Here is a 22862-nt window from a genome sequence, read left to right on the forward strand (position 1 = left end):
TCAAGTGGATTAAGGCGTCTTGTACATACCAGTTGCGTGGCTCCTGGGAGTATGGGTTCGAGTCACTTCTGGGGTGTGAGTTTTCAGTTGCATATTGTCCTGGGGACCATTCAGGCTTGTTCGCGTTCGCATATATATATATATATATATATATATATATATATATATATATATATATATATATATATATATATATATATATTTATATATATATATATTTATATATATATATATATATATATATATATATATATATATATATATATATATATTTATATATATATATATTTATATATATATATATATATATATATATATATATATATATATATATATATATATATATATATATATATATATATATATATATATATATATATATATATGCAATTGACGATCACAAAACACTGATCATTTTATGCGGAAAATCCACAGAGAAATATGAAATTTTCATATTCCATATTTCATATTTCCCTGTGGATTTTCCGCATATATATATATATATATATATATATATATATATATATATATATATGTCGTACCTAGTAGCCAGAACGCACTTCTCAGCCTACTATGCAAGGCCCGATTTGCCTAATAAGCCAAGTTTTCATAAATTAATTGTTTTTCGACAACCTAACCTACCTAACCTAACCTAACCTAACTTTTTCGGCTACCTAACCTAACCTCACCTATAAAGATAGGTTAGGTTAGGTTAGGTAGGGTTGGTTAGGTTCGGTCATATATCTACGTTAATTTTAACTCCAATAAAATTTTTTTTACCTCATACATAATGAAATGGGTAGCTTTATCATTTCATAAGAAAAAAATTAGAGAAAACATATTAGTTCAGGAAAACTTGGCTTATTAGGCAAATCGGGCCTTGCATAGTAGGCCGAGAAGTGCGTTCTGGCTACTAGGTACGACATATATATATATATATATATATATATATATATATATATATATATATATATATATATATATATATATATATATATATATATATATATATATATGTCGTACCTAATAGCCAGAACGCACTTCTCAGCCTACTATGCAAGGCCCGATTTGCCTAATAAGCCAAGTTTTCCTCAATTATTATGTTTTCTCTAACTTTTTTCTTATGAAATGATAAAACTACCCATTTCATTATGTATGAGGTCAATTTTTTTTATTGGAGTTAAAATTAACATAGATATATGACCGAACCTAACCAACCCTACCTAACCTAACCTAACCTATCTTTATAGGTTAGGTTAGGTTAGGTAGCCAAAAATGTTTGGTTAGGTTAGGTTAGGTAGGTTAGGTAGTCGAAAAAACATTAATTCATGAAAACTTGGCTTATTAGGCAAATCGGGCCTTGAATAGTAGGCTGAGAAGAGCGTTCTGGCTATTAGGTACGACATATATATATATATATATATATATATATATATATATATATATATATATATATATATATATATATATATATTTCTGGTGTGGTGATTATGAGTCCTATTACATCTGTCCATGGAGAGTTTCAGAGCAGGGTTTGCATTTAAGAACAGGGGTTTTGTAAATGTAGAAGGTACAAGAGAATGTGTGGAGTGAGGTTATGTTTAGCATGTTTAGGGATTTAAACAAGGGGGCTGAGTGTTGTTTGAAAGCAGAGTTTGTTATTGTTCTGATAGCAGATTTTTGCTGGATGATGATGGACTTGAGGTGGTTTACAGTGGTTGAACCGTATGCACAGGTACCATAATTAAAATAGGGATAGATTGTGCGTAATATAGTGAGAGGAGAACAGAGTTAGGTACATAATATCTGATTTTAGAGAGTATACCAACAGTTTTAGAGACTTTCTTAGTTATGTGTTGTATGTGGGTGGGTGTTGAAGTTGAGTCTCTTACCTAAGTATAGGTCAAGAAACTTTCCATCATTTTTATTACTGATGTTAACATTGTCTGTCTGAAGCTGAGTTGCATTTGTTGATTTGCTTCTAAATAAGATGTAGTAGGTCTTTTCTATGTTTAGTGTAGTTACAAAATTCAGTATAAGTCGTCACATCATAAATGGGTTCGAGATTGACCACAAGTACAGATAGGACAATAAAGAGAAACAGGAACATTTGTGGAAACTTTGGGACCGTTACGAGGAAAAACAGATAAGCACCTCACAGTTCCTCAAGGAGTGTTCGCGTTTTATCCCAGGAAGTTCCTGAACAATATGAAGTATGTTCTCTCAATATTTATATTTTAGGTGATGAATGTAATAACTGTATAGACGCAACACATTAACTGTAACTCTTCTATTAACCTGTAATATAAAATAATATTGGCAATTATTTTTTTTATTAAAAAGAATTCCAACCTCCAATGTTAAATAATATAATTTAAACGCTATTTAAGTTGCAGTGCAAGCAGTCTGTTTACTGGTTGCTATTTGACTTAAGTTAGTTGTAAATTATAATGTAAAAATATCCACTGAGGGCTAATTAAAACTGTTTATGACCATGTAATCTATTTTTTGCGGCACTTTCATAGGTTGAGTATTGGGTGCATAATAAATTGGCCTCCATCGGCGGCAAAAACCAGGGTTTTTTGCCGATCTTCCAGCAGATCATGTGTTAAAAACTGATCAAGTGTTTGTTCAAAACACTTGCAAAAACCGATCATTTACAAATTGTTCACTCAATGGGTTTAGGACCTGAACCCAAAGGTTCATTAAGCTAAGCCATTTACATTTGCTAGGATCTATAGTTACAAACAGTCATGCAACGGATTAATATATATTTGTGTTACATGTACAAAACCTAGTTTCTATATGTGTTTCAAACTCACACTGTAACTTGTGCTACCCACTCCCCCAATAATAGTACTTAAAACATGCAACTTCACCAGTGTAATTGTTTCCGTCAATTTACATTGTAGCTATTATGTTCAACTCAAATCTTGCTACAATGTACCTCTTTAACAAATGTTATGTACTCTCACAATCCAATGTACCTTCTATATAAATAAATAGATTTCAACTGTAAGAGGTATGGTTTGCACCTTGTTATTCTAATAAGGGGTGTCTTATCTGATAAGAGTCCAACCCCTTGGGTTTGGTTGCAGCGACGGTCTCGCTTCATGCTGGTCGGCGTTTAATCTCCGACACCATTCCTTCCCTTCCCCTGTGTTATCCTAAATCCTTATCCTGACCTCTTCCAAGTTCTATAAGGTTGTAAATACTTAGCGCTTTCCCCCTGATAGTTCCCTTCCCTTCCCGTCTTTGATAACAAACACAGTAATAAAAACAATCCGCTAAGCACTGTTAATGGAAGCGCTAATTATATGATCAAGTGCCATGTATTTATTTATCTTCTTATCAACTTCTATTGTCTCGTTTTAGTAATAATAGTGTCTTGGAAGACGAGAACAGCAGCGAACATAAACCAACGCATATGTATATACGAAAGGGTTCGTGTGTACAAACTTGTCAGTGAACGAACTTATTTTTTTGTGTACTGAATCGACGGTGTCCAAAACTGTCGTAGACGAAGTGACCAGTCCCCCAACGATCAGCTGACGCCGTAAACACAACATCCCGCCCTGCAGTGTGGCAAGTCTCCCTCTAAAACACGCCTCTGTTTAGTCGCCGCTCCTCTATCTACACCACAACGCAACAAACACCTTTGAAACCTTGTCATTCTCAACATAAACGCGTCTCCAAACATTTGTACTCGTGCAGTCATCGGGAGGATAAATAAACCCTTCATGCAAACTGCACGTACCATCAAGAAGGAAGCGCTAAGACAGTCTGTTTGTATTTGCCTGCATATAACAGCCATTGGCAAGAGAAAACCTTCAGAGAAACTGCGCGTTCATAAAGAAGATAGCTCACTATATTACTGAATTTGGCGCCTGCTTGATACACTATCTTGGCAGCCTGCACGACGTGACTATCAGCAAGCACCAGTATGCTGGCAGCCTTGAACCTCACCAGGATGCTCTCCACCCGCTCCTCGGCCGTGACCAGCAAGAAAATAGATTTTTTTTATGATGTAATATCACCATACGCTTGGTTTGCATTCGAGGTAAGGTTACATATATTTGTGTATTTGTTATATTAGTTGGGATGTGATGGGTATTGTAGTACAATTTGCTCCTTGACTTACAGTGGAAGATCCCGGGATTCCGGGTTCGATTCCCGGGCAAAATATGAATGGTTGGGCAAGTCAACCACCGTGCTGCGTGGACTAAAAATATGACATTCCCGTGGTGCACTGAAAATAAAATATTTCCATTTTTTTTCTCTGCCTATATTAATAAAGTGCAGTCTCTGACCACAAGAAATTAAAAAAATATATTGTATGTGACATACTTTAGCCGTGATGAAGCTGAGAAGTTGAGCAAATTATAGGCGCCTAGTGATGAAGCTCACGGGGTCACTCGACCCTGCCAGTGGCAGTTACCGCGAATATAAATTGTCAGAATTATTTTGATGTTTCTCTTTCATTTCTTCTCTGGTTTTGTGCTGTAATATTATTCAAAAGTGTGGAATTTATATAGTTCAATGTGTGGACCTTATTTTTCTTTCTTTCTGATGCGTAATTATGTATTTCTGTGGATGTTGTGTGGTGCTGTTAACTTATGTGTCACTGTATTTCTCTATATGTTATGTAAAGCTGGTTATAGTTATGTACTTCCGACTCTCTGTGTGTGATTTACCAGGCAGGGTGTATTGTTGTACTGCTATGTATGGGTATATGGTTTGTGGAGCTGGTGGATTTTTTTGTTTTTGTGTACTTACAGCCTTCTGGATATGTTTATGGGTGTGCTTCCTGGGTTTAGTTCATGGCTTCCCTTGTTCGTGTTTCTGTACTTTTTTATTTCATGCCCTTAATGTTTTGTGTGTGTGCAGTGCCCGATTTGTGGTTGTATATTCTTTGTGCTATTTATTGTGTGTGTTTCATTCTTTGTGTCCTTATTGTGTGTATCCTGCTTGTAGTTATGTATTGTTACTCTGTTATGTGTGTACTGTTTTTTATGTTTTGTTTCATTAGGTACTTGCCTGTTTTGTTCTTTGACTATTTTGTACTTATTATTATAAATAAAAAATAAATGTGTGGAGCATCGCTTTACTCAAAAATTTGGGGCTCAAATATGTTCTATGTATATTCTACGATCAATCAAACAGTGTTTTTGTTGTTATTACACTATATACACACATTGTAAATACCTTGATGTTTTGTTAATAGGAACGGCCTCGTATGGGCCAATTGGCCCTCTGCAGTTCTTATTCCTACTACTATCTCCTCTACTACACTTTGCTCCTCACCTCTCTCTAGTCTATTTATTGCCTGCATCTACTTCCTCATAACAATCGACTTGAGAATGGTCCAGGACGGACCGAAATGTCGTCGTCCCTTCACTTTCTAGTGTGTGGTCTGGTCAACTTACTTTAGCCACGTTGTGACTTATCGCCTGCAATGTATATACCTATCTACATGTTTGTGCACCATACTGAACCACAAAGATCATGTGTTAAGAATTTATATACACAGAAGAAGAATCCAAGGTCAACCTAGCGGCCACGACCGGAGTGTGCTCTTGGTCACTATGCTCAAAATTATGGGCTCATAAATGTTCCATGTATATTCTACGATCAATCGGTGTTTTTGCTGTCATTACACTATATACAATACATTTGGAAGGGCCGTGTTAGGGCTCCTGGTTCTTCCGGTCGGGGTGGGCTGTTGGTGCCAGTTTCTGAGCCAGCGCTTCCTTTGTAGCCGGCGTCGTCTGGTCGGTGCAAGTAAGTAATTATCAAAAGAAGGCACCAAACCGGGAAGGCTATGTAGCACCAGTCTGGTCGGTGCAATGCTGTCTGCTCGTCGGCCGGCTTCTCGTAAGGGGCATCAGCCCTTTCACGGTTGCCCCGTTGAGAGGGCGATGGGGGGGGGGAAGGGAAAGGAACTATCAGGGAAAGCCCCAAGCCATTACGACATTATATATATATAGCACTGGGAAGGGGTCAGGATAAGGATTTAGGATAGGACGAGGACAAGGAATGGTGCCCGACCACTTGGACGGTCGGGGATAGAACGCCGACCTGCATGAAGCGAGACCGTCGCTCTACCGTCCAGCCCAAGTTGTTGGACTGGAGGGTTGGGGAGGCTAACACTGTTTGTTCACACCTGGTCCCCACGATTTGTGGGCATTTCGTGTCGTGTCCTCCGGCCTGTGGTGGCGTTGGGTGGCATCTCCTGGATGCCTTGCCCCTCCTTTCGGATGAACATTCTGTCCCAGGTCCGGCTTCATGTGGAGCTGGGTGCTTGGATGGTATCTCTGGACCTCCGAGATGCGAATTGGCACATCACAGTTCATCCAGGGTTCAGGGACTGGCTAAGTTCCGTTGTGGAGCGGGAGGCTTACTGCTTTCATAGCCTTACTTTTGGCTTGAATCTGGCACCTCGCGTATTCACGCGTCTTACCCAGATAATGGTAAACTGTCTACTTCTGCTAGGGATACGGGTTCTGGCCTACCGCGACGACTGGTTGGTGTGAGCTCCCAGCTGGCCTGCTTGTCTGCTCGCCAGGTGTGTAGTTCTTTCTCAGCTCGCTGGGATCGGGTTCCTCGTGAACTGGAGGAAGTCCCATCAGTTTCCATCTCAGGTTCGGACCTCGTTGGATCTCGTGTGGGACTCTCGGCCTGTTTCCTTGTCTCTTTCTCCGGAGGCGTTGCTGAGGCTGTGGTTTCACCTTCAGCTGTATCAGGGAGAGGGGAGGCAGGGTTGTTCTGGGTCACTGGGCGGTTGCTCGAGCAGTTATGCGTGAGTCTGAACTTCACAGTGCTGGTTTACTCGTTGGGTCAGGTCTGGCTTCAACCTCTGTTCTGGTTCCTTCGGGGCCGTCCCTTCCACCTCTCTCGTGATCGCTGCATGAGTTCAGCCTCCAGGGGCTTGCGTTAGTTGCTACATTGTTTGCTTCCTCTTCGTTTTTTCTGGGTTCAGTGTCTTGGCGCCTATCAGAGCCCTCGCTTGATGTGTTCACCAATGCCCCATCTCTCAGTTGGTGCTTTGTGAACAGTATTCACTAGGCTGGCCAGGGACAGTGGACTCCTTCCCTTCGTTTTTATTATCCTGTCTGACAGGATATTGACATCTCCAATATCATAGCAGACAGGATATTGGAGCTGTCTCTTCGTAGGTTGTCTTCTATTTCTGATCGAGTTGTTTTGTCCTTTCTTTCTTGGTTGTTTCAGGACCGTCATTTGATGCCTAATGCCGTCGCCTCTTGTCTTGCAGCGCTGGCGGAGCTGATCCAGCTTGCATTCGGGGTAGATGTGTCACTTCCACCCCATTCTGTAAGCTTTCTTGTGCTTTGTTTCACCTCCGGCCTGCTTATGTGCTGCCTGAGCCGTCCTGGTCCTTGGACTGGGTGCTCCCTTTTTCCTCTTTTCCTCAGTTTGTGGTGGTCCCTTCGGTTCAAGACTATTTTTCTAAGGGGTTTCTGCTCTTTCGCTCCTGGTGGTTGGGTTGTTCGGTTGCAGCCATCTCCTCCTTTTCTGGCGAAGAACGAGATAGCAGCTTTCCGGAGGGGCCCTTGGGTCATTGATGCTTGGTTGGTCAGACCGGGGGTGCATCATGTGTTTTATCCTGCTGCGGCTCTTCGCCATTATCTGTGCTCCTCAGCTTCTGTGGCTAGGGTTGGCCACAGAACCCTGGAGGCTCCCTGGCACCCTTCCTCCCTCCGGTCGGCTGTTTTGTTTTGTTTTGATGCTCAGCCTCCAAACTGGAGGTGTGAGTAGCTGGCGTGTGGGATTCTGAGGCTCCCCCTCTCCCCCCTTCCCCTGCCAGGAAGGAGAGGGTGGCGCGGGCAAACAGCGAGGCGGCAGTGTATGACGTTTGTTTGTTTGCTTGTTACTTTAGATTTGGAGGAGTTCTGCCTCTGTTCGGTCTTCGGTTGCAATTGTCTTACCATGTAGGGTCTGTTTTGTTATGCCGACCTTTCAGTGTGCCTAACCCTGGTAAAAAAAAAATCATTTTTATTTATAAAACATAAACATGACAAGGAAAGCATTGACAACATTAAGGCACCGAAGCACCAAAAGAAAAACCTTACACCAGCACACACCACCCAACAACATGACACCAATTGACATGCAAGCAACACAGAACAAATACAGTACAGATGACACACCAAAAGCTGAACATACGTGAACAATAAAATACAGTGGACAATTTACATAGTGCAAACCGTAAATGAGAACCCATGAAACAAGCAAAATACATTAAAAAACACTATAATAAACTGCAGAACCCAGACGAGGTGCGCCAAGTTACATACATTAAAAACCACACTATGGCGAAAATAAACATTCATAAGCAAAGGTACAAAGTAAAAAATTTAAATGCACACACAACCCACGGAACACCCGGCACACACACACAGTACAGAAACACGTGATCGTTCGACCGGAACACACAGGAACCGTGAAACAAACGGCAACCACAACCCAGACATACATGAAAAAAACACCGGAATACGCAGGACCCGGCAAAAAAAAAAAAACACACACACAGAACACCATTAGAAACACAACACAGACGATAACCGGCTAACACACACGGAAAACACATTACAGTATGAACAAAACACGAAACAATGTACACAAAGGTCTAAACTAGGCAAACAAAACAACCACATTGCAGACAAAACAATAAGTTATAATCATTCCAGGAGCATAGAATGCAACCACAAAACTAAGCATATTTATCGGGAAACTCCCTCTTCGGAAACCGCAAGCAGTATGCCTCCCAAACGAGCTTGACATCATCAGACACCGGTCAACCAGGCGACGCACAAGGCTGAGGCATCAGCTCCGGCACCCCATAAACAAAACCTATCACCCTCGGCATCCAAATAGTATAGGGGCACCATGGCGCCGGATACACCCTGCTATCCACAGCAAGTTCCAAAGTCTGCGACGCATCGAGCGAGACTCCATTGGCCGATACCACAGGGAGGGCTGCAGCACGAGGGGTACGAGCACCAGGGGACGGACAAGGGTAGCCACAGAGGTCCGTACTGACAGTCACACGGTTCTTCACTCCAGGGGGAACCACAGGGAATGCACATTTGCCCGGGCCCTTACCACCGGGCACAGGATCAGAGGCCTCCCGGCGCACAGTTTTCGTGAGGACCACCACGAGGTCACCCTCACCAGGGGCAACCTCCCAAGGAGGGGAGGCACCAGCAGCAGGCGCCGTAGGCGTCACAGGAGGCCGCACAGGCCCCGCCATCACATCATTCTCCACAACTTCACACTCTGCAGCCCACCCCTGAGGGGGCGACACACTCCTAGCCCTCCGGGAACGCTTGGACAGAGGCCTCTGATCATCCGAACTGTCGGCCCCAGCAGGAGGCATCCCAGTAAAGCCCACGGCCGGCCGCAAGTCACCAGGCAACCACGATCCGGAAAAACATCAGCCTCATCCACAGGGGGTACAAGCCCACACCCTTCAGGCGACTCATGAGCTGGAGACGGGGCCGGCGGGGCCGGCGGAGGCGAAGAAGCCGGCAGAGGAAGCCGACGGCGGGGGCTGGGTCCGCACCCCCCACCACCCAGACACCCACACCACCAACCGCACTAACTGGAGCGGCACCCATCACCGCGGCCGTCCTCTCACAAGGGGTATCAACCACAACCGAGACATCCTCACGCTCGGGCAAGGGACGAAAATCCGCTTCATGAAACACATTTACCCGATCATACATCCGAGTGTCGCAGCAGCAGCCAAATGTCCAACGTGGCCACATTTAAAACATGTCTGAGTCTGCCCACGGTAGGAGAAGCAGACCGTAAAGCCAGCAAGCGCGAGAGAAGAAGGCACATTCCCATGAAGAGCCATCTTAGCTGTTCTGTAACCATTACCGAGTCCCTTGACGTCCCCGGTTGTGTATTTACAGACACAAATAGAATCCACATGCCCATACCTGGCAAGAGCCCGACGGAGAAGATCCTCAGACATTTCAAACAGCGAATTCTTTTTAGACACGTATGTGTACTCCACACTTAAATTTGTCACAGTCACAGAGCCAAGACCGTTGCTCAGCCCCACCACCTTGTCCTCATACTGGTCGAGAAACCTCCGGAACAAGCCACTCTCGGCGAACTTCACAACTACTCTGTCGTCACGAACAACCTGTAGACCGACGAGATCTTCCACTTTCACACCCATTACTGCAAACAGAGTGTTGCTGACGACACCAATATCCACCCGACAGGTAAAAGTCAGCCCAGCCGAGTCCTTCCTCCTTAGTGGCGGCACGTAAGTCCCCATACTTGACTGAAAAACAGTCACCCCACAATAGCAAACAACCACCCGTCAGGGCAACCAACAATCACCCAATGTCTAACCCTGGTAAATCGCAGACATGGAATGCACCCCAAATACACGGAGGTTTCCGTAGGTCATTGCTCCCTTTGCCTCTCTGAGGGGGGGGGGGGTCAGGTTGACTGATGCCCCAGACTAATATATGCCCCTGGAGATATCAGTTCGGTAACTCCAGAGAGCCTCTGAGGCTCACCCAGAAAATGGCGTTTTATTACATTTCAATGCTGTTTTTTTGAGGCCGTATAAAAACTACACCAAATACGAATAGAAATTCGGATAACTGAAGATTTCGCCGGATAATGCAGTCAGGCATTGGGTCATACTATAGCAGTGGCCCGAGGCACAGGGTATGGGAGGTGTTCAGGTGGCTGGTTTCAGGGTAGGGGGTGTTGGAGAGAGGGGAGAGTCGGAGGAACTGTCTAGGATGTGGTGGGTGTGTGTATGTGTAGGTTGGTGTGAGGGGGAGGGGGTTTGGGATGTGTGTGTATGGGTGAGTGTGGAATATGGTTGGTATGTGATACTCACCTAGTTGTGCTTGCAGTGGTTAAGCTTTAACTCTTTCGTCCCTCGTCTCAAACGTCAATCAACGGGTGTGTAGGGGGGTGTGGGATGCATGTGTGGGTGGGTAGGGGTGAGTGTATGGGGGTGTATGTATGGGGGTTTAGGATGTGTGTGGGATGAGTGTGGGTATGTGGTGTGTATGTTCAAGTGGGTGCATGTGTGGGTATATATGTTTTGAGGCTTGGGATGTGTGTAGGGGTGAGTGTGGGATGTGGTGGGTGTGTGTTTGGATATGGGTACAACTCACACTAAACATAGAAAAAACTTGTTACATTTTATTTGGTAGTAAATCATCAAATCAGTTAAACTTCAGATAGACAATGTTAACATTATCAATAAAAATGAGGGAAAGTTCCTTGGCCTATACATAAACAAAGAAACTGAACTCCAGCACCCACATATAACACATAGCCAAAAAGCCTTTGACATGATGCTTGCTCTGTCAACGCCTCTTTTTTGCCAGACTTCCCCGCCCTATTGCGGCCAAAGTATGCCACCTAAGATTTTCTTATTACTTTTCCCGTGATCATGGAACACAAATGAACGCTTATGAGACGATCTTTTTTAATTTCTTGCACCTGGGCATGTTGCAGGCTAAAATTGCAAGAGCAGCACTGGGATTAAGACAATCTCAATAATTTAGGTGCTTTATTGTGTCTGTCGTACTCTTGCACTGTATTGCCTCTGTTTTAGCAATCTCCTGCTCTGAAGGAGCAAGTGAGTATTGAGCACCACTCAAGGCAGGACAGCACCAGTGATTTTAATAGTATTAGCATTATGATGGGATCCATGGATTTGAAGGTTCTTGTAATACCTCTTTGTCTTGTATTTTTCCTAGCTGCTGCTATATTTCCTTGGTTATGCTTCCTAAACATTAGGTCGTCAGACGTCATTTCTCCCAGATCCTTTGCATGTTGCCTTCCTACTATGGGCAGATTTAATTGTCGTGTAACTTGTATTTTGTTTAAAGCCTTAATTTTTAGCGTATTTAAGTTTTAATTTAATAATTAGCTAGTGTGATTAATTGATAAGAGGTAATTTCTTTCAGGTTCTAATGAGGTACAAGAAACACTGGAATGTGGAAATTCAGTTAAAACCTGTGCTTCTGGCTGCCATTGGTAAAGCAGCAGGCAATACGGCACCAATGTTAGTACCCAATAAAGGTCGATACATAGCTAAGGATTTGCTGCGATGTGGCACTTACTTCAATATTCCTGTGAAGTTGGTTCGGGTATGTGTTGCTTTCCCACTTAATTGTATGTACTGTAGTAATTATTATAAGATGTAAATTATAATTTCACATTGTTGTAATTTTTGTTTGCACACTAAAAGTTGAGTGTTAATGCCAGTAATAACAGTTTTCTGGAAGGAGTCCCCCTCCCCCCAAGTTATCATGCTGAGATTACTCCTTGTAATTGGTTTACATCAGGCATGAGAGTTCTGTTTGGGCCACCAGGCACCAGAGCCAAAACCTGACCCCCCCTCCCCCCCTCTCCTGCCCCTACATAGGAAGCTCCATAATTCCATCTGTAATGAGACCAGCAGCACCAACCTGGGCACAGACAGGCAGAGAGGCCAGGCACTGAGCATAAAACCTGCACCTTTTCCTGACATGGAAAAACATGGGAAATGATGGCATAAGCCACTGATAGAACAAAACCAGAAACAGACCTGCAGGACATTCTTCTAATCAATAAAAAACATCAGACAACCATCAACCACTGGGCCTTATCGAGGAGCTAAGGCCCATGCACTGCTGCCGGGGGAGGGGGGGGGGAGAGGCCCCTCTAGAAGAGTAGACTAAAAAGCAGACTCTCACACCCTCTCAAGGAAAAAACCCCAGACCAAAGGCAGGCTACAATGCCAGCAGCAACCAGAGATGGTAATGCTGGCCACATGCATCGAAGGCAAACCAAGAATCATGGCTTACACGATAGGGTGATTGAAAAAAAAACAATCAGGTGAAACTGAATGGAACAAATACAAGTTCAGGTCCCTACAGAGGGCAGTTCAAAATTAAAACCAGCATTTAGATTAATTAGAGTCGCAATAACATGGCTGAAATATGTTGACGAAACCACACACTTGAAAGTGAAGGGACGACGACGTTTCGGTCAAATAGCCCTTAGCAACACAAGGGTTAATGATAATGTGATGTCTCACTTCAGACAAGTGTTACAATGTAGGGAAAAACAAGTATCACTAGACAGGTTTTTAGTAAAAAAAAATAAAAGTGAGCCACAAGCAGGTCCTAGTGGTATGCAGGCAAAACGTAGGAGAGAGAGTACCCCAGAAAGGTCATCACTGCCTGATGTTATAATGGAAGGGGACTCCCCTTCCAAAGACTAACACGTCCCCTCCTCACTGTCTTCCATATGCCAACAAGAGTCCTCATTCACGGTAAGATATACATTCTGTATTGTAGTGTTATTCGGTATAAAATGTATTTTTAAGTTAATATTTTAGGAGTGTGGAACGGATTAATTCCATTTACATTATTTCTTATGGGAAAATTCGTTTCGACTTACGAATTTTCAACTTACGACCCGTCTCTGGGAACGGATTAAATTCGTAAGTCGAGACCCCACTGTATAAATAAAAATGTAAATGTTAGTTTGTTCAAGATTACTAATCTCCGAAAGTTCTTCACTTATTGCTTTGAAATTTTGACACAACGTTCCATTCGCATATGAGCATGGTTTTTATATACCTACTATATAGATGTCATGTCTGTGACAGGTAAAAATATGCTTTTTCTGGGGGGAGCCCCTACGGCTCCCCAGAGCTATTCAGGCTGATATGGATATCTCTAACTTTGGCATCAGTTAATGTGGGTGGAGTTCTAGGCCTACCGGGGACCACGAGCCAGAACCTGGCCCCCCCCCCTCCTCAGAGAGGCACAGGGAGCAATGGCCCATAGAATGCACATGTGATTTTGGTGCATTCTATATCTGCTATCGATTGGGACAGGCACCCAGAAAGGTAAGCGTACAAAACAAAAACCCCTATTCTGGTTAAAAGCAACGAAAATAGACAAACGAGTGGACAGAACTTCCTAATTGAAAACGAGCAAACACGCATGACGTCACACGAGCCACACCACATTTCTGCGCAGCTCCCCCTTCTCTGGGAGGGGGAAGGGGGAGCCCCAGGCCCCTGGCTGGCGACCCAACCTGCAGTTCCTCGGCTGATGAGATACGGCTTGGTCGTTGTGGCTCCAGATTCTTAGTGTGCTGTGCCTGGGTTCAGTACGTCTCTTAGGTGGTGTGGGAGCTGGGAGAAATATTCACAGGTACTCGGGCTGCATGTGCTTAGGGGGTCACTTTCCTTAAGTGCCCTGTAAGTACCGCAATAGGGGCTTGGGGTTACCTTCCACAAGTCACCTTGGGTCTACCTCTGTTGGTTTTTTGCTGCTTGGCGATTGACCGCCTCGAGTGTTTTTGGGGTTTCCTCCCTGGTTTGCCTTGGGGTAAGTGGTAGGTTTTGCACTGGTAGGGACGCAGGGTACTGCGTAGCTAGTTTTTACCTATAACAGCGGCCAGCTCTGTTCCCTCTGTGTACAGTGTCCTCTTAAGAGATTTTTCTTTTATTTTTATTTTTGCCTGGTGGGGGAAGGGTCCTGCCTTGGTCCTCCTTACCCCTTATACTAGGGTTGTTTGTGGACCACACCACACACTAGAAAGTAAAGGGACTACGACGTTTCGGTCCGTCCTGGACCATACACAATCGACTTGAGAATGGTCCAGGACGGACCAAAACGTCGTCGTCCCTTCACTTTCTAGTGTGTGGTCTGATCAACATCATCGACGTTATTGTGACTCATAGTCTGCACAGGGTTGTCTGTGTTTGGTGGTACCCCCATGCTTTGCCCTCGTAAGTGGACACATCCTAGGGGTTCAGTATTAGCAGTGTTGATTGGTAGCTTGGGTGCTGGTTAGCAGTACCCTGCCTTGGTAAACCTTTAGCAGACCCAATCTATCAATGCTCTCTCCCCTTGTCTCAGGGCGACGCACATTGTTTTTGGCTCCGCCATGCAGCCTGTTGGGTCGGCGACACATTCGACCCGGAGTCCTGTGAGCTTTGTTGCTTGTTTGTGACTCATTTCACCCAATCTGATGATATTGCTGTATTTGTGTACAGGCGGCACGCTGCAAGATAGGTTTAGGTTGTTACAGCACGCTCGTTTGGTTGCTTCCCCGGATGCCCGAGGCTGCCCCGTTTTGTTTATAGGGACCAGGATTTGGGGATGTTGGTCGCTTCGGCCTTGGTTTCGTTTGCGTCCCCTCGTTCTTCCCCTGCTGTCATTCATTCAGTTCACCCCCCCCCCCCACCTGCTTCTGGCTCCTAAGCTTCTGAGGGCTTTGGGGTCGGGGCAGGGCTTAGAGGTTTCCGAGGCTCGGGCAGTTTCAGGGGGTTACTCCTTCCGAGGTGGCTACGGAGGCATTCGAGTCCGTTCCTCAAACCATAGCTCCGGGCTCTGACTAGTGAGCCCATTCTCTTCCTGCTATTTCGGCTGCTCTGGGTTTTTTCTTGTGTGGCCAGGGCTTGGGAGGAGCACTCACCCCCGAGACATGACGTGGAGGTTCCCGGGGTTTACTTTCGGCTTTTTGGCTTAGGGCCTTGGGCCCCCATTGGAACCCGCCTGGGTTTTCCAAACCTCTGGGAGGGGTTTTTGGTTACAAGAAGTGGGGTTTTCCTTTCCCCCCTCTGAGTACGAGTTTGTTTGAGCATCGGCCCCATCCCAGGGTTCGGTTCTGTGTCACTTGGGTCCGTCGGTTCCATCCTTCCTGCGAGTGATTTTACCACTTTCTCACCCTTCTTTTCTAAGACAGGTATTTTTCAACGTCATGTCATCATGTTCTCATCGTTTCGGGATCCTGCATAGCGATTGGTCCCGGATGCCACTGGGCCCATGTGAGCCTCCGTGCTTTTGTGTTTGCTTCTCAAGGGTCTCAAGGTTCGGGTAGATCTTCGATTCTTCCAGGATTGTTGGAACGTCTGTCGTCTGCTGGTGAGGCTCACCTCCAGTCCTTTCTCGGACGCGTTGGTCCTCTTCCGTCCTACTTATCGTTTTTCAATATTTTCTCATTCTTTTTCTCATTACATCTTATGTCTGTATTGTCTCAATATTACTAATATTCGTTTAGTACACCTTGTAAGCACCCTCCCCAAGGGTTTGGTGTTGCAGCGCGGTCCTCAGGAAAATGCGCCGAGGGTGTTTGTTTTGGTTTATGTGAGGGGTGGGGTGGCTCGGAGGCTCGCCGCCTCCGCCTTTTCTCTACACATCATCTTCTACGGTTCATGCCTCTCTGGACATGTTGCACTAACGTTGCTCCCGGAATATTACACAGTTCAGCGGTGTTGTGACACGATAGTGTCTACGCTTTACAGGTGAGAGTATACGGTCTGGTGACACTGTCAGCCAAGCGCTGGTTCTCGGTTTTTGGACGAGTGTTGGGTGTTTGTAGTGTGTTGATTGGTCACTTTGCGTGCATCTTCACATGGCTTTTCTATGTGCTTATATCACTGCTCCTCAGACCAAGGCTAAGGCCTGATTGTGGGGAAGGGTTCCATGGAACATCAGATGGACACTCATTCCTTGACTCAGTCTTTGCTTTCTGGACACTCATTTCTTGCTGGGCACACGTTCGTTGCTTCAGTCAATGCTCTCTGGTCAGTCCTTGGCCTTCGTTCAGTGCCTAGCCACACTTTGATGTATACCTTGAAGTGGGTCCGTATATTTACTTGATCATGTACATTCCATTTTCCTTGCATTTCCTACCTCTATACTATATATTGTTGTGTGTCTTCGTATGTGCTTATTGGCTAACTAGTGCTGGTGCTTGGTTGGACTGTGCATATGTTCAGTTCCATGCATTTGGACAGCTCCACTGTTTTGTTGTAGAACTGAGTTGTTTCATTTTCTTATGTCCCTACCAGCTGGGTGTTGCAATGTCTGCTGGTGGCTGTGGGTTCCAATCACCCAATCCTGCCCTACTGTTCCATTTATAAGGGGGAGCCCCGTCGGCTCCCCGGAGCTATCCAGGCTGATATGCTAATGTCAGACTTTGGCATCAGTCATGTGTATGGAATTCCGGGGACCACGAGCCAGAACCTGGCCCCCCCCCCTCACAGAGGCACGAGGAGCAATGGCCTATAGAAACACCCCCCCCCCTTGTGGTTTGAAGCATTCTATGTCTGCCATGGACTGGGTTAGGCACGCAGACAGGTAGGCGTCCCAAAACAAACCCATATTCTGGTGATAATTGCTACAAAAAGCCAAACAAGTGAATAGAACTCCCCCAAACAGAAACAAGCAAACGAGTATGACGTCACACGTCGCCGCGCGGCCGTCTGCGCCGCTCCGCATTCGCCCGGGAGGGGGAAGGAGGAGCCTCAGACTCTCGTGCTGGCCATCTACACCCCAGTTCTTAGGCTGATGCTATAGGCAACGGTCGTGTGCTCTGGCTCCAGTGGTTGTTTCAGAACTGTGCCTTGTGTGTGGTGTCTGTCTTTTAGGTGGTGCACGAGCCGGGAGTTATTCATCAGTACTCGGGCTGCATGCGCCTTGGGCCCCCTTCCCTAGGTGCCCAGTAAGTACTTCCCTTGGGGGTTTGGCCACCTTCCACAAGTTCCTTGGGTTCTGCGTCTGCTAGGTCATTTACTGCTTGGTTTTCGGCAGCCCTTTGTGTGCTCGGATGTTTTGTCTCCCTTGTTCGCCTTAGGGTAGGGATCAGTTTGCACTGGTAAGGGGTGCAGGGTACTGCTCAGCTTGATTTCACCAATCATAGCGGCCGGCTCTGTTCCACCTGGGTACGCTGTCTTCTTGTGGGGTTTTCTTTTTGTTTGTTTGCCTGCCTGCTGGGGTACTGCCTTGGTTTCTGTCCTGTGTACTAAGTACTCTTCTCTCTTCCGGTGGTACCCCCTACTTGGTCCCCGTGAGTGTACACATCCCGGGGGGTTCACTTTTTAGAAAGTTGTTTGGTAGACTTGGGCGCCGGTTAGCAATACCCTACCTGGGCTTCCCTGAGCGTAAGTTCCGTCTCAGAACCCTGGGAATCCCCACGGGGACGGGGATTAGAGGGTTGTGAGTTAGAGGGTTGCTCTGTCCCCTTGTCTCAGGGTGACTCTCACTGTTTTGGCCTTCGTCTGCTGCCTCTTGGGTCGGTGGCACCTTCAACCCGGAGTCCTGCGAGTTTTGTTGCTTGTTTGTGACTGTTACCCAGTCTTATGCTGACTATGCGGGTGCAGGCAGCACGGGCGTTGCACATTGGGTTCAGGTGGTTGCCATGCACTAGGTTCTTTGCTCCCCCGAAAGCCCTGAGGCTGCCCCATTTTGGTTGTGCCTGGGCTTGGAAGTGTTGGTCGCTTCGGTTTTGTTTTCGTCCGCACCCTCTTGTCTTTCCCCTGTTGTGGTCTAGTCTGGTCCCCCTCCCCTCCCCTGCATCCGGATCCTCACTGTCTGTGGGTTCGGGGTTGGGACAGGGATTCGATGGGCCTGAAACTCTTGCGGTCTCGGATTTCCCCATCTGGAGTAGCGACGTAGGCATTCGGCTGCCCCGGCTTTTTCTTGAGACTGGGGCATTGGGGGGATGGCTCGTCCCCGGGGCCTGGGCCTGCCATGGAGGTTCCCGAGGCTGGGGAGGAGGCTGACTTTGGGAGCCTCGGGCCCTGTTGGACCCCACCGTGTATTTTCTACCCTCTGAGCGGGGCTTGCGGTTACGGGGAGTGGAGTTTTTTCCTTTCCCCTCTCTGCGTTCGAGTTCTTGGGCGTCGGCTCCTCCCCGGGTTTGGTTCCATGTCCCTTCGGATCCGTCGGTCCCGTCCTATTGGTGGGTACTCTTCTCCGTTTTCTCTCCCTTCTTCTCTGGGATAGGACTTCTCTGTCATGTCGGTGTCGTGTTCCCTCGTATCGGGGTTCTGCATGACCTTTGGTCTCTGGTGTGACTGTGCCTTAATGAGTCTTCATGATTTTGTGCTTGCTTCGATAGGATCTCGAAGGTTCTGGAGGGTCTTCGATTCTTTCCATATTATTGGAACGTATGTTGTCTTCCGGTAAGGCTTACCTCCAGTCCTTTCTATGAGTCATTGGTCCTCTTCCGTGCTCCTTTTTGGGTTTCGATCCTGTCTCGTTCTTTTGTAATTATATCTTCGCTCCATGCTCTGTCTCGGCACTGCTAATATTCCTTAAATACTCTTTGTTGTTGCTCTCCTTGCCGGGTGGGTTGTGCTGTTCGAACCTCATGCATTATGCGCATGTGCCATGGGAGTTGGTTTTGTTTTGGACGGTGTACAAAAGTGTGTTGTTCCGCATCCCTTTTCTCTCAGGTACTTCACCTCTCGCACATCTTATCTCTCCTGTCCGGGCCCCGTAGATACTGGGGGTGTTTTGGATTACCGATATGAGGACGATGCCTAGTTTTTCTCTGCATACGGGTGTGGGGCGTCACATTCGCCTCTTCCCTTCTCTTCTCCTGCATGTGCAGCACTAGCCTCATTCTGCTAGCGATGCTCCCGGAATATTCAGCTACGATGTGTCGTGACACGTTAGTGCCTACGCTCTGCAGGCGAGTTTATGTGGTGGGCGTCTCCTTTGGCCAAGTGCAGGTTCAAGGTTTTTGGATAAGTGTTGGGGATTGGTTGTGGTGTTTTGTTTGGCCCATTGTGTGCTTCTTCCTGTGGCCTTCCTTGTTCATCTGTGTTATTTGTTACATGGTGGGGACACAGCCTTGTCTTTCGTGGTCTTATCTTTGACACTCATTCCTTGACCGTTGTGCAGTGTCTGGCTGAGCCCTTCCACATACATTGGCTTCTCTGTCTGTAGTAGGTCATGACTCTTTTCGGTCCCGCTTGCTGCCTGTTTTCTTCGTTCTTCATATTCCTTCAACACTCTTGTCCCTAGCTGCTGGTGTTTGGGTGGTCTTTCTGCTCTTTTCTTGCATTTTTCCGTTTATTTTCTCATTCTCTCCTACACATTGTTTTGTGTTTTAGTGTGTGCTTTTGGCTCTACCAATGCTAGGTTGGACTTTGTCCATGCTCAGTTCCCTGCTTTTGCACTGCTCCTGTGTTCAGTTCTGGTCCTACGTTTTCACCTTCTCCTTGTTTGGCACTTCCAGCTTCTCTGTTGCCCTGTATGAAGGTGATTGTTGCTTCCGTTCTTCCTCTCCTGCCACTGCAGTTTCTTTTCGTTGGGCCGGGAGGTGCGAGATTTCAGGCCCTTGCTCCGGCTTTTTTCTTTGTGTTCCTTTTCGGGCGGTGCATTTTTGTTTTCGTGCGGTTCACGTTCTGGTTTGTTCTCCTCGTACCTTCCTTGATATTGCGTGCTTCGTTCTGCCCTGCTGGGGCTGCGTTCGCCACTTCTGTGGGTTGTGGTGTCCTTGCTTTTCACTTCGTTTCGGTTCGTGGTGCTCGCTTCCTCGTTGGCTTCGGCCTACGACCTGGTTTTTCGTATTTCATCGCAATTTTGTCCTTGCTGTTTGCGGTGTCTGCGTTTCAGCATTTTTCCTGCTAGCAGCTTCTGGTTGTCATCCGTTGTTGGGTTTGTTGGTCCTTCAGGGGGTCCCGGGGGGTTCCTCCCAGACGAGGCGTTTCTGCTCGGCCGGGTTGGTTCTTTCCCAGCTTGCTGGGTTTGGGTTTCATTTTTCCTGGCCTGTCCTGCCAGTTGGCATTTTCAAGATCTCGGGGTGTGACTTCTCACGAGTCTCACGTCGGTACCACAGTGTTTCCGATCTCCTGGCGACCTCACAAGCATTGGGAAGTTTTCTGTACGGCAGACGTTCCATCTGGTTCCTTACCAGCTTGGATTTCCAGCTCTGCTTACTCAGTGTTCACACCTGATGTTTTCCTGTAACTCCGCCTCTTCCTGTGCTCGATCGGTCCGTGGTGGGGCTGGTTCGGTTTTGCCTGGTGTGTCTCACCTTCTGTTGATCAGGTGGCTTCGTTGTTGGTGTCCCACCTGCCTGCTTCGTCTCAGCGGTGGTATTTTTTTTGGCGGTCCTTCCTTTTTCTTTTTGTCCCTTAGTAGATTTGCTGTGTTTTGTTGGCATGGTCTTGTTCTTCTCTTGTGGAGGTTCAGGGCCGTCATCTTGCCACATACGGTCACCTTGTCTCATGCGGCTCTGGAGGAGTCGCTCTGGGTTGCTTCAGTTTTGGTGTTTCCTCTGCACCAATTTGCGAGCTGTCTCTGGCGTGATTCACCTCCAGCCTGCTCTTGTGCTGCTTGAGCCTTCCTGGTTCTTGGATTGGGTGCTCTCTTCTCTTCTCGGTTTGTTGTGGCCCCTTTGGGTCTGGTTTTTCAGTTTTTTTTTTTTTTTTTTTTTTTTTTTTTTGGCATTGGCCTCTGAGGGTCGGGTCGGGGTGCTTCATGCTCTCCTCCGGCGCCATAGTTTCGGCTCTTTTGGTTCTCCTGATAGGTTTGTTTGCTTGCAGCCGTCTCCTTATTTTCTGGCGAAGATTGATCCGGCTGCTTTCGGGGGGGGGGGGATCCTTGGGTTGTTGATGCTTGGTTGGTCTGGCAGGGGGGGGGGTTGCATCATGTGTTGTGTTCGATTGCGGCGCTTCGCCGTTCTTTGCGTGCCACGGCTGTCGTGACGGCCGGGTTAGGTCCCTGTTGTTTTCGTCTTTGGGTAGGAGCCTCCGTCGGCTCCGGGGAGCCGACGAAGCTCCCCCCCAACAAACCCAGCGTTGAATGTAATGAAACTCCATTTTGAGTCCCGGAGGCTCCCTGGCAACCCTCCCTCCCTCTGGTCGGCGTTTTTTTCGCGTGTTTTTGATATCCAGCCTCAGAACTGGGGTGTGGAAGGCTGGCGCAAGGGTATGGGGCACCCCCTTTCCCCGCCCGGGGAGGGGGGAGCTGTGCAGACGTCGGCGCGGCAACGTGTGACGTCATACTCGTTTGCTCGTTTCTGTTTGGGGAGTTCTGTCCACTTGTTCGGCTTTTTGTAGCAAATTTCACCAGAATGGGTTTGTTTTGGGACGCCTACCTTTCTGGGTGCCTAGCCCGATCGATGGCAGACATAGAATGCTTCCAACCACACGGGGGTTTCTATAGGCCATTACTCCTTGTGCCTCTGTGAGGGGGGCCAGGTTCTGGCTCGTGGTCCTCGGTAGGCTTACAAAACTCCATGCACATCACTGATGCCAAAGTCTGACATTAGCATTTCAGCCTGGATAGCTCCGGGAAGTCTCCGGGTCTCCCCCAGAAAATGGCGTTTCATTACATTCAACGTTTTGTTTTTTTCGGATGGGGGAGCTCGAATTATGACCCTTACTATGGCATTTTCCTTGTGTTCCTTTGCCAGACAGTATATTTTTGCCTTTGTGTGGTACACGTCCTGGGTAATTTTCCTCGTCTGTTACCCTGCTTCGCATGCGTCGTTCTTCCCTGCTGGAGCTGGTTGCACTGCTTTTGCAGGGTCGCTGTTTTTCGCTTTGTGTCTCGCATGTCGGTTCGTGGTGCTCGCTTCCTCATTGGCCTCTGCCTGGGCCCTGCCTCTTTTTTCATCGCCATTTTGTCCTTGCTGTTTGCCGAGTCTCCGGTTCGGCTCATTCGGCAAGCAGCAGCTTCTCGTTGTCATCCGTTATTGGCCTTGTTGGTTCTTTCAGGGTCCCGGGGAAAGGGGGGCAGGGTTTTCTCCCGGACGGGGCATGTCTGCTCGCCCGGGTTGATTCTTTCCCAGCTCGCTGGGTTTGGGTTTTCCTGCCAGACATTCCTTCTGGTTCCTTGCCAGTCTTGGTATCGGTCGCTGCTTGCTCGGTGTCCGAACAAAGGGGTTTTCCCCCAGCTCCGTGTCTTATAATAATAATAATAATAATAATAATAATAATAATAATAATAATAATAATAATAATAATAAAAATAATAATAATAATAATAATAATAATTAATAATATTATTATTTTAGGAAAAGTACATACATAGTTGCAGTTACAGTAC

The 22862-nt window shown here is 46.6% G+C and overlaps 1 protein-coding gene across 2 annotated transcripts in view; it reads left to right on the forward strand.

The window, feature by feature from the left end:
- Positions 1 to 3564: 3564 nt before the first annotated feature.
- Positions 3565 to 22862, forward strand: part of LOC123749859 (glutathione S-transferase kappa 1) — a 215643-nt gene continuing 196345 nt past the window's right edge. The window contains exons 1-2 of one of the 2 annotated variants that reach the window (XM_069306858.1): positions 3565 to 4060; positions 11976 to 12158. In XM_069306858.1, the coding sequence (XP_069162959.1) occupies positions 3944 to 4060; positions 11976 to 12158 (300 nt within the window). In that variant the 5' untranslated portion in view covers positions 3565 to 3943. The remainder of the gene's footprint in view (positions 4061 to 11975; positions 12159 to 22862) is intronic. The other variant, XM_069306856.1, reaches the window with a different exon arrangement.

Source organism: Procambarus clarkii, chromosome 59 (genome assembly GCF_040958095.1).
Source record: "Procambarus clarkii isolate CNS0578487 chromosome 59, FALCON_Pclarkii_2.0, whole genome shotgun sequence".
Taxonomy (NCBI): Eukaryota; Metazoa; Arthropoda; class Malacostraca; order Decapoda; family Cambaridae; genus Procambarus; species Procambarus clarkii.